The sequence below is a fragment of the Thermobia domestica genome, chromosome 11 (assembly GCF_964235325.1).
Source record: "Thermobia domestica chromosome 11, izTheDome1.hap1.1, whole genome shotgun sequence".
Taxonomy (NCBI): domain Eukaryota; kingdom Metazoa; phylum Arthropoda; class Insecta; order Zygentoma; family Lepismatidae; genus Thermobia; species Thermobia domestica.
Window position 1 is genome coordinate 57,732,158 of NC_137464.1, and position 12,679 is coordinate 57,744,836.

Genomic DNA, 12,679 nt, shown 5'->3' on the forward strand with positions numbered 1-12,679 from the left:
GCGGGCTGGGATCGAACCATGGACCCCATGCAGCAGTGGTGAACTCTCTACATTGAGCCACCGCGACCCACTATAAAATAAGTTATCTTTAAATACATGGTATATCTAAAAAAAGACATTAGCAGGAAAAATTAAGGGAGTGTTGAAGAAGAGAAAATAATGAAGATAACTACAAAAAGAGAGAGAGAGAGAAACAGGTATATTGTTCATTATAGATTTCGAAACAGTCAACATGTACTAATAAAATAAAACCAACCAAAGCGCAACATCACTTGATAACGTGTCTGATGCAATCCGTGTTACATTAACGCAACCGTTATTAACTCTATAGTATTATTAATATATGCAGTGCTTTTGTCGGATTTGTTTTATTAACACATCAAGAAAGAAAGGATATAGTTTGAGAAAAGAATCACATACTGAAGGATGTACCAATAGTGTGGTTGGAGAAAAAGAAACTTTAAAATGAATGATACCAAAAAAGATATCAAAACTGCGAGGTTATTGACGGCTGTAGCATAGCATCTCTGTTTGTGATCAACTACGTTTGAAATTCACACACCACATTTCGAGGCTCAACAGAAATATAAAATATAAATTTCCCGGTAAGTAAACTACTTTTTTGCATCGATACGAGAGAAAAAGCTGAAGTTTTCTTAACCATTATCTCTGATCCTAATAGAAGAATCGCTCTGATTACTTGGAATGTAACATTCTTTGTCTTATGCAAGGTCGGATTTAGGAGAGGTGCACCGGTGCACGTGCACTTCCCCTTGATTGTAAATATGCGCTATCTAAAATGAGAAGCTAGCAGTGAAAACAGCACTATTTTCATAACAATTCTGTATGATACAAGTATCCAGCATATTCCAAATGTCCATGATTAAACAAATTCCTAATCTAAAGCAGCAAGCTAATTATATACTGACAATTACACCGGTACAAAGCGGCCGAGGTTCAATTGGTAAAGCATTAGCTTTGCATCCGGAAAGTCGTGGGTTCGATTCCCGAGACCAGACAGAGCATTTCCTCATTTACATCATAGATGCCTAAAGGCATTTAAAAAAAATCAAATTCAAGTGTAATGGTAGTTATTGATACACCCCAGTCAGAAAATTCTGGATCCGGCTCTGGTCTTAGGTTCTTTCAAATCTACAAAACAAAACCTTGCGGTGTACATCGTACTCGTGGTTTCTTTTTTTTTTTTTTTCAGGGTATGCCCGTTTCCTCTTTTCTCATTCCACTATCTCTTTCAGCATCATCCATTTGCATTAATCATGATCTCCCTTACTCTCAAAGGCATAATCGTGGGACGTTAGAAAAGGATGATTTCATTTCACTTTCATTTCAAAGCAAAACCTCTTAGCAACAGGGGGAAGATGTTTGTACAACTGTACACGAATGACGGTACAGTTGCATCATCTCAAATTAATTGACCTCTAGTTATGTCCATTGTCAGCAACCAGGTTATATGGGGCAAAACTTACAGTTTAAAATTAAATCTGATCGCGACCGGGAATCAAAATTCGGTCCAACCAGAAAAAAAAAAAAAAATAATAATAATAATAATGATATAACATTTTAGGTTACTTACCTGTGTTGTATATACATTCACAAAGAGACAGTCTTCCTCCCCTTCGTATTCCCTCGTGATCAGATTGATCTGGGGGCAAACTCCGCCTTCTTGCTGGGCATCTCTGATACCTTGCCATGGTTCAGCTGGTTGTGGTGGCTTCATAGAGAAATTAAATTTACAGTGAGGTTTAATATCATATGTAACAATTACTCTTATACCTAGCTTTATCTTAGTGTTTTACTAAACAGTACGATATTAGATATAATTCAACTACCATTATCAGTATATTCACTTAGTTGGTGGTTTTTAGTCAACCGAATAAGTGTCAACTGTTAAAATATCATGTTTTTAAGCAAATTTTATAACAATAAAATATTTTGCTTACCTTAATACGAGGACCAGTCAAAGATTTCCCAGAATGCTGTTCTAGTTTTAGCATCTGTGATGCAATCAGAATGAATCTTTTACAGTACAGTCCCGAGGTTGCCTAATTATGAATTTGACAAGTATCAGCACGTCAAAACGGGCAGTGTATGAGTAATGTAACTGAACGGAGGAGTGTGTGTGCTGATCAGTGTCACAATGTCGCAGTTCGAGCAACCGCACAAACATCAAGTTCATGTGCAATTTGGGGAAAATCTGCTTCCGGTATTCTGATAGCCTTAAAAACAACTCAGTACTATCAGATGATTGGTTCTTCCCAAAGCAAAACATGGGCCTCAAAGGTACCTGTTTCACCACCATAGAAGAAATCAAAATCAACGCTACAGTTGAACTTCCGAAGATACCAAAAGAGAACTTTCGTCGGTGTTTCCATCAATCGCAGGAGCTGTGAAACAACTGTGTGTATATGTGTTCCGATGGTGCAAACTTTGAGGATGATTAAGTAAATGTGTAGTTATATTGTGATAATAAAGAGCTACAACAGACTTCCGGAATTTTTTCGACTGCTCCTCGTATTGCGTGGGGGTCGCGGTGGCTCAGTGGTAGAGCGTTCACCTCTGGTGCTTGGGGTCCCGGGTTCGATCCCAGCCCCCGCCAAGTGAACTTTGTGGTGGACAAACACCGTGTGCGTGGGTTTTCTCGGGGTTCTCCCGTTTCCTCCCACTTTCTTCATTCCACCATTTCATTCATTACTTATCATCACCGTCTCCTTTAGCCTAACCGGCAAAAGCGTGGGACGTAAAACTCAAAGATTTCATTTTTTTCCTCGTATTGCGCAATTCTTGAATTCCTAGACGATATTTCAGTTGACTAAACTTTAATACGCACCTGATTATTTATTTATTTATTTATTTATTTATTGGACACCTATTACAGGAAAAGAATATTCCCATTTACAATAGACTTACATAATTACAAGCTTTATAACTATTGAAACACACAACAAAAAGAAAAACATAAAATAAACATGCAATTAACATAACGAACATGAGAAAACACAAGTAAGAGATATATTTGTATTAATTCCTTCAATAAGAAATGCAAATATACAAATAGAACCTAGTAAAGACTATAAAATCAGCCCTTCGTGACAAAAAATGAAAGAAAAATAAACAGAACATAACAAAAATATAAATATCCAAAATATAGATGTTGAAATAAGATTTCTGTGAAGAAGCAGAAATGTTTTCATTTAATAGAAATACTCTTTTAATTTCAAAATACCATAATCAATGTCAGGTTCGAATTGAAAGTCTCTCTTAATCAAAAATTATATCTGGGTTTTTACATAGACTGAATAAGGCATAGCAAAATCTAAGTCGACATTCTCCTGTATCAGCTTGTTGTATAATCGACAACTCCTAACTCCTCCTATGCTAACTCCTAATTTTCATTTTGTTACATAGCGGGCGACTGGTTGTTGATGTTTACAGCAAATTATATATTTCTCGCTGAATATTTTTTTTTATTTAATTACAGACAGTATTCGACCTATACCTAAATAAAATCAGGATATAGTATACGTAAAGCCGCGTCAGTTCCCGAAGGAGCTGGATGCTCATACTTTTAGGGATTATTCATTGACTATCTACGAACTTACCAAGGGGGTAACAAAGCGACTTTGATTTACTTATCGACTGATGCGAAAATAAAAAATAACGTGCCTGTACTTTATATCTGCATGTGTAGTGCCCTTGTACTTTATCTATGACTATGTGTGTGTGTGGGGGGGGGGGGGATATTTAACGCATATCGCATGTCTTCTGCACATGGATACTTCTTACTATTGCACTACGTAGAAAATTTATGGTATTTCATGTAGAAGTGGTAATAGAACACAGAAGAAACTCAGATCACGGCGTTCTCATGTATACTATTACCTAAAATCATTCCAGGGCAATCTGCGCCAAGTCGAATTTTTACCATAAGCTAAGATTTTTCGTGAACATGTATGAGAAAAATACTGTTTAACAACATTGTAATGCAAAAACTCAATCACATAATATATTTCATAAATAAGGTACAGAACAGTATATAGGTACAGATGGTAAAATAAATAAATAAAATAATTAATAACACTTCAACAATATTAATTACCTAATTATATCAAGCCTCGCTTACTAATTGTCTCTTCAAATTCAATTTAGAAACTTTAAACTTGCTCTTACTTCAGATGTATTTGATAAGTACCGTTCGTAGTATATCTTACCTTCTTACTTCGGAAATTTCTTACGTAAATATGAATTTATCACAGTGTCTACCAAGCAAGTATAATCAAATTCCCTGACAAAATTATAATTTTCCCTGACTCTGTCGCTACCCTTTTTCTTGGTATAACTCATGAAAAATAACTTATATTTAAAGTGAACTGTAAGTTCTCATCATTGTTTATATGCTTATACAATATTCTGCAAACGTACAAACGAACCACTTCATTTATCTGTAATTTATGACTATTTTAGTGGCCTCCCTTCACCCTTCACAGCCACCCTTTCCACTCTTATTTATTTTTATTATTTAGTCATCACAGCATAATAGAAAACTTTTGGAAATGGGTTTTCCTATACAATAACTTTCTTGTTTACATAGATGGTTAACTTAGACCATTATCACAGACGTTATACAATTTTCCAAATATATATACATAACTTACACTGAGTAGTATTAAATATTCACGAACAAATATACGACCTTAAAACTATATTTACATGCACTTCACAGCATTAGTAAAATTCTTTACAGTTTCTGCAACGCTTCTATCTGGTTGTCTAATTTAGCAATCTCCCGGTCAGTGTTTCCTTGAAGTTTGGCTTTCTTAGCTTCACGTTCTTTGATTTTTTGAGCCGTTCGTTTTTGTTCGTCCTTCAGTTGTTGCTTCTGAAGATGACTTTCTGCTAATGCTTCCTTTATGATGCATTTCGCACATAATGTATCATGGGCTTCGTAATTTCGAAGTTCAGAATGCCTTCCAATTTAAGAACACTACACTAGACGTTGTGCAATAAGTGACACTTCTTGAAGATTAGGTAATAAGATATTTTTGTTTAATGAAAAGCCAGACTCAACAGAGGCGTTTCCATGAGATATAATACGGCATTTCTTCACAAAATGGTACAATTGTTTATATTCCTCTTTGCCTTTGAGCAGTTCTGAGTATAACTGATCTAACCTGTCTGCTTTCCTTGAAAAGGGCTCCAAATTAACTTTCAAGGTTGGGGACTCCATGAAAGATGTGTATTGTCTCTTTACTTCATCTGCTTTTTTGAAACGAAAACTTCAAGAGTAACAGACAATCTTTGTACTGACAATGTTGGTTGGATAACGATAATTTCAAGATTCAAAGCAGTGAGTCTTTTGCCTAACGGATATTTCAGGGGACTACGATTCTTAATCTTACCAACCAAAGCTGCCAAAATGGTGTCGCATTCCTTACGGAATTCTAAATGTTTCCGTTCATTTACTTTCGCATTCTTCGGGCAGCTTCTGCAGCAAATCCAATATCACACTCATGGTAAAGAAGCTGGTTTTCTTTTTTCAACACATCTATCTTTACCACTGGTTCACTGACAACAGATGACTTCAGGAACCTCCTTCATCACACACACATCAGGTTTGTATATAAAAAGGGTACTACTGGTTTGTCTGTCTGAAGAGCAATTAACAAAAGTTCCAACTGTGCAGACACAAAAATAAAAAAGCCCAACCTTGCTTCAAGGAATTGTGATTCCAAGGCAAGTGTTACAATTTTCTAGCTGTTACATATTGGCTTGTACTGGCTGCAATACTTTCTAAATTCAGGTAATATTTCAAGTGTTCGACTGGCTGCAGATACACTTTCCAGCCAGTGTGCCCTGCAAAGCTTCTTAGGAAAAATATTTGAACCAGAACAATCAACATAGTCTCCTCTTCTTGCAGGTGAATCCTTGAAGAGGTTGAACAGTGCAAATAAGAACTCTTCTATTTCCCATTTCACTTTCTTGAACGTAAAACGAAATGCTCCATGTATGACATGCAGACCACAGCTTCTAATTAGTATCACAGCACGACCACTTTCATCATCCATCATGTCTTCCTGCAGTAGTTCCAGGAATTTGAAGGTAACATTAGGACCATACAAATTTGGAACACTTGATGCATATCTAACTTACAAATTGACTTCTTGAAACCATTCAGCACTCGCATGATTAACGAAAACTGAATTGAAGTATCTTGTCTCAATTGTGTCTGTTTTATCATTCCAGAAACGGAGATACACATCTATTTGACCACGTTCAACTACTTTGTTCAAAGACTCATCGAAACACACAACATATTCATTAATAAACCTCAACAATCCTCTTAACTGATCCTTGAAGAATGGTGCAAGACCATACACAATAGTATAAGAAAGTTTGTCTTTCTTCATTTCGAATTTGCTAGCTGTTTGGCTGTCAGAGGACCTTTTTTTTAAACAGCTCAGAACAATTGTCCACCGATCGCAATGAAAAGTGACTAATAACAACTTCTAGCGCCCACAGTATTTCTGCTTTTGTGCTTTCTGTTGAAACAAAATACGGGGATTTGACCTTCAAAGATGGATTCTGTGATGTTGATGCTTCTGATAAGTTATTGGCCATCTGTGAATGGGAGTGGGAAATTAAGAATGGAAAGGCAACCGATATACATAATATACCAATCGAATTCATTAAGGATATGGGGGGATGAGAACAAGAAAGAATTGTTCGGACTTCGCAATGAAATATATAAAACAGGAGAGTGGCCAAGACTTCCTGACTACGACCACGAAATCAGTGGCTAAAAAATCGAACCCAGATGTGAGGATTATAAAACTATTAGTCTCATATGTCATGAAAAAAAAAAAAAAAAAAAAAGTGCTTCGAAATTTGAACAGAAGGTTGTACGGAAGAACACATGAAGAAGTTGAGGAGGAATAGTTTGGATTCAGGAGAGGTAAGAGTACAAGAGATACAATTGGATTATTAAGGGTGATCGTTGAAAAGTTTATAAAATCAGGAAAGATATGTAAGTGGTATTATTGATCTAGAAAAGGCTTTTGACTGCGTGAGTTAGGAATTGTTATTGGGAGCTCTAAAGAAGGTTGGTTGAAACGGAAAGATCGAAGACTCACAAGAAACTTATATATGAACCAATAAGTAGTATTAGAATTGGGAAGGAAATGACAGAAGGGTGTCCAATTGGAAGGGGAGTTACACACGGATGCTGTCTCTCGCCTACATTATTTAATATCTATCTAGAAGAGATAGTGAAAAAGAACCTATAAAATGAAGACGGCATTTGAATAGGAGGTAGAATGATTAGGTCATACGGTTTGCAGATGACATGGCATTTGTTGCAGAATCTGGAGATAAAATCAGTAAGATGTTAGAAAACGTGAGGAAGGGCTGTGAAGAATATGAGAAGAAAATAAATGTCAGAAAGACAAAAGCCATGGTGATTGGAACGAAGGCGTCGGTGTCAAATATTGAAGGACAATGGGAGAAAATAGAATAGGTCACTAGTTTTCGATACCTGGTGACTAGTATTATTAGTGATGATATAAAGAAAGAACGTGAAATAAAGGCAAGGATAAGAATGGCAAAAGAAGCCTTTAGGAGAAAGAAAAGAATATTCTGAGGGACCCTGAATAAAGATTTCAGAAAAAGACTTATAAAACGCCTCGTGTGAAGCATTGTGCTGTATGGGACAGAGACATGGACACTACGTAAAAATGATGAAAAACGACTGGAAACAGTGACGTAGATAGACACCATGCCTCTTTCAAACTAAACTCTTTCTTTCTTCCACTGTGTTCCACTCATTCTTTTTAGTAAACATTTTTTACGTTACGTTACTTGATAGTATGTTCTTGTTCCTATACTATCTTTCTCGTATCTATTTCAATCCTTATTACCTTACTACTGAAGACAGTACTAGCTTGTTGTTCCGTTAAGTCTGGATAATATTTAGTTTCTCACGGGAAGATATAATGTTTTTGGTAAGTAACCAATTTTTTCGTTAATTTTTTTAAATATTCTCTCATGCGCATGCATAGATTTAATCAATTTCCAAAACTAAGAGAAGGCAACAATAATAAAATTCCACAGAAAAGACCTTTTTTTTTTTCAATATACTGAGTGTGAATAGGTGGGAAAATGTTTTTATACAAATGGAACTCATGTGTGCCGTTGCATTGGAAGAACTTTAGCTTTTCAAATTAATATAACGAGTTTCTTATCTTTATATGTGGCATACTTTGTAAATAGTTTTTCTACACTATATAACTAGTATTCAATTTTCAAGAATGGACGTCCATAAAAGATGTGCAAGATCTACATGCTACACAAAAAAAAATCTATGGCTTTCTGGTAGACTGTGTGTTATGACGTTTCAAAGAAGCCCTATATGTCCATGAATAATACGAAGAATAATAGCAACACGCGAAAAGTTACTTTGGAAAACCCCAGAGAAAGTAGAAATTAAATAAGAGGTACTTCTTTTTGGTAAAAAAAGTCCAGGTCTTATTTATAATCTATAGATATTTATCCTATACCAAGGTGTCTGCTGGATATGATTTGGGTACTTCCAATATTTTCAGTGTCCTGCTACAAACATTTTCTGTAAAATACGGTCAACTGAGAAAGGAGTGAGTGCTACTACATACGACTGTATACTGTGATATTTAACAGCTGCAAAATATGTTGAAAAAACCAATATCTTCTTCAGTACTTTAATAGAAAGAAGACACATAAATTATATACATAAGTATGTCACTAATAAAGATAAACCACAAACTATGGCTTATTTATTTTTTTAAAGCGTTTTCTGGGTGTTACTTTTCCCAGAATGCCTGTCGTATCCCACACACTTTTTGTGTGTGTGTTGGCCTCCACTTACCTCTCACAGCTAACCTTACTCACTTGGATCACCATATGTCATACGGAAAACTAAAAGGGACCATTCGTCGGGAATTTGCAATTTGCAAAATGGAGTTATTACCATCACTGAATAGATCTTAAAATTCTGAACAAAAAGATACCTCTACAGAAAAAAAAATATATCTTAATATTTTTTTTTTTATAAAATGACTAATCTTAACTAACGTAAAAGGGTTATTGTGGGAGAAACAAGGTTAAAGTTTTCCAAAATACAAAATCATTTTATTTATTGACTTAAACTACTTAAGAGATGTAGCTTGTTTTAAAATATTCTTTAAAATCTTTACAAAATCCATTAACTTTGAAAAAAAATAATAGAAGCCTTGATGTCAAAAATTGACTTTCTTCATTTATTTGTCTCTCCTGTAAAATTAATTTTTCCGACAAATGGTTCCTGTTAGTTTTCTGCATCACATATTACATATATTTACTGTTTTTACATTCCTATTTTACTTGGTATAGAAAACACTGTGACGTAGAAAACCAATTAATTAGAAAAATCAAAGCTTAACATGTTCAATGTTCGTGTTTAAACATTTAAATATGCTACTGGCTTGACATTTCAGTGAATACAATATTAAATGAATACAAACTGCATATAAAATAAGTCAAAAGACAACATTTTTACGTTACGATTTGATTAGTTTTCCCAAGCTGTCCATTTCTGTTTGCATTGCTATATTATAAACATGGGTTCACTCGAGCAGACTGTTCTACCAAACAGAAAATTTATAGACGTACAATACGATATGAAACATTTTTCGTGAAGGAATGAGAGTGTGACTATAAATAATTACTGTTAGTGCACAGCATATTGAAATGAATTTTGAGTGATAGTGAAAGTATTGTATAAGTGCTCTTCCTCTATCTTCGTTTATGCCTATACCCTTTGTCGCTGACGCGGCTGTTACCTACGGACGCATTAAGTCGCTACCGCTCGGGCTCCACTTCTGCGTTTTCTGCCCTTACTCAGATAGCACTCGTGCTTTTTAGTGGCCACTTAACACAAATTGGTTCATATTTTATGCGCTGTAGTTTTCATGCCACATGTCTACACTGTCTTTATACTGAGCCCTCTGAAGTCACTTCGCTAATAGTGGAGCTCCTCATTCAGCGCTTGCTCTGCTCAAAGAAATACAAGGCCCTAACCTAGCCTGAAAACGTAAGAAATGTGTCAAAATTTGGTAGAACCGTCTGCTCGAGTAAACACTATTCTTACATTAGAAACACTATTTTTTTCTTTCTTGGACTAGATAATTTTTCGGTGGTTAACCAGTTAGCTATATCGTTACTGTACCTACACAGCCAGATATTGGTGTTGTTCAAAGATTTTTTTAAAAACACTTCTCCAGTGTCATATAATTATATCCATTAAAACTTCACACAGGCTATGACGAACCTTGCACTAACAAGTGACAAAAGTTTCATGAAAATCCGAGAAGGTGGGTTAATTGGCTGCGATAAACTGATATAGAATAACCACATTGCTAAAAAATGGCTGCTTCCTTCGGATCTACATCTATGCGCGTTCTCCATGCTGCGTTCCTGCCCTGACCCGGTTAAATATACTTCTCGCCTTGGTGCTTACCTACCACAGGTGGTTTGTATTTTTTGTGGCCTTGCTACAGGGTAATAACAGTTCAGAATGTCTTAGCGAACTATTATATATATATAGTTTGATGGTTTATTCTGCACATGAACTCTAAATTGACCTAACAACTACTGGTATCTTATCTATCTGTGCTGAAAAAGTTGCCCGACAGGTAAAGTATCCAATAATATGAGAACAGTTTTTTTTTACTATCCTTACCCAAGTGCATACCCACTGTCGCTATCGCTGACGCGCCTGCTTCCCCAGACACACTCAATCGTGGGCCTATCAGCTTTGCCCTGTTCTGAGTCAATTAGATACCATTTGTGCTTTTAAGTGGCCACCTAGTACAAGTTGGTTTGTTTTATGGTGTATGACCATAGGCTCTATTTAATCTTGTTGGTTTACAATTATTTCTGTTGGCCCCCTGCAACTTCTTACCAAATAAGATACTGTCATATCGCCCAGAGTATATTAGACGACAATAAGAAAATTAGTGAATTATAATACAACTTTTCAGCAAATCTTTCGAGAAGTGTACCTAAAGTTAACCTACGTAATTGTAACCGTAAATATTTTAGTTGTATTCTGATATTGGTACAGACTTACTATACGGATCCGCAAATTCTAAAATGTACAGAAAAAATCGCGTCTTTAACTTGTCCATTTTATGCCGAGAACAGAACCTATCCAACACCTGCGGGGCTTCTAACCCTTTTCTACTACTATTCCTACTCCTACTACTTATACTATGGTTCCGTATAGTAAAACTAGACGGATATATTTTCAGTTCGTACTTTGGTTTACTTTTAAGCCACTTACATTGTATTACTTTCTTGCAGACTACATTGAATCCATCATTACTGTAAATCCTAGTAGTTTCAGATCAAAATAACTGCCTTTCATAACTAGTAAAGTCACAATTATTTAAATTAATTTTATTATTGTATTGGCTTGAACTATGCCATGAAAATAAATTTCTTTGATTTTACCCTTGCACTACAAGATAAAATACGTACCCGGAAACGGAGCTCTCCAACAGGTGGTTTAGCGTAAGGAATCCCCTGGTATGAATAGTAATTTCTTCCTTTCAATGTTTGACATACTCTTCCCCGTAATTGACCCTGTTTGATAGTAACCACAGGATCCATCGTTGAAAAGCTCCAGATTCTTTTTAAAAATTAAAGTTATGAAACGATATCATGCCCGTCCAAAACTGCTAGTCATACTGATGTGTCGTGTCGTGTTCTCAGTTTGTACCATGATAAGGACAAGCGCGACAAGCATGGTTGCCTTGGAAACAGACGCGTGAATTGAGTTCATTCATTGCTGCGTACAAATACGAGACGCTTTCAAGGATATTCTCATAATTTCACATTCCCAATTAACACAAAAGTCGCGCCACAGTTATCTGTGGCAGGGTTATTATTTATAGTGATTTTGTACTAGACCCGATTTTATTACTATACTTACTTCATGCAAAACTGCGCAATTTAGTTATCTGCGGTAGGGTGAATGTGCCACTAGTCAGCCCTCACCAGTAGTCGGCCACTTACGCATTTTCGAAACAAAAATAAGAAAACGTTACGTTTTGATCCTTATCAATATGAAGCTTAGCTTTTAGACATTCATCCTCTACACAGCCAATCACATGTCACACCGAAATGTCACCTAGTGTCGCAGCAATAGGTGGACAAAGGAGACACTATGTTGTAATGCGTGAATCTGCTACGTAAAAAATATCAGACAAGACTTTTTGTTACAAGTGTGTATTTGTTATCTAATGTAAAAATAATAAATATTATTTTTATTTTTTAATTTGTATATATTAAGGAAATGAAAACAGATTTTTTTTTTGTAGATTTTGAGCATTTCGTTTGTATAGGGGGGGGCCGAGTACTGGAATTGAAAAATGAGTGATTTTCTAATAGTCAGCCCCTGGGGCTGAGTACTGGAATTATCGCATATGTGTGCAATTTCGTCCATCACATGCACAGACCAAGTATTCACTTCCCTTCTGTTAATAACATACAGCATGACTCACAAATCTTTGTTTTTCCAGTAGTCAGCCCCGGTAAAAATGCAAAGGCCGAGTACTGGTGCCTGGAAAGCCAAAAGTCAGCCCTGTTGGTA

The 12,679-nt window shown here is 35.8% G+C and overlaps 1 protein-coding gene across 2 annotated transcripts in view; it reads right to left on the minus strand.

Annotated features, from left to right (window-relative positions):
• LOC145664080 (juvenile hormone esterase-like) overlaps nt 1-12,170 on the minus strand; it is a 67,033-nt gene extending 54,863 nt beyond the window's left edge. Inside the window, exons 1-2 of one of the 2 annotated variants that reach the window (XM_081730422.1) lie at nt 12,020-12,170; nt 1,595-1,732 (exon numbers count right to left, since the gene is read on the minus strand). Coding sequence is in view for 1 of the 2 variants with exons in the window: in XM_081730421.1 (XP_081586547.1) it covers nt 1,595-1,732; nt 11,566-11,697 (270 nt within the window). In the remaining variant the exon portion in view is untranslated. Of the gene's footprint in view, nt 1-1,594; nt 1,733-11,565; nt 11,932-12,019 lie in introns of those variants that run through there. The other variant, XM_081730421.1, reaches the window with a different exon arrangement.
• Between the last annotated feature and the right edge of the window lie 509 nt (nt 12,171-12,679).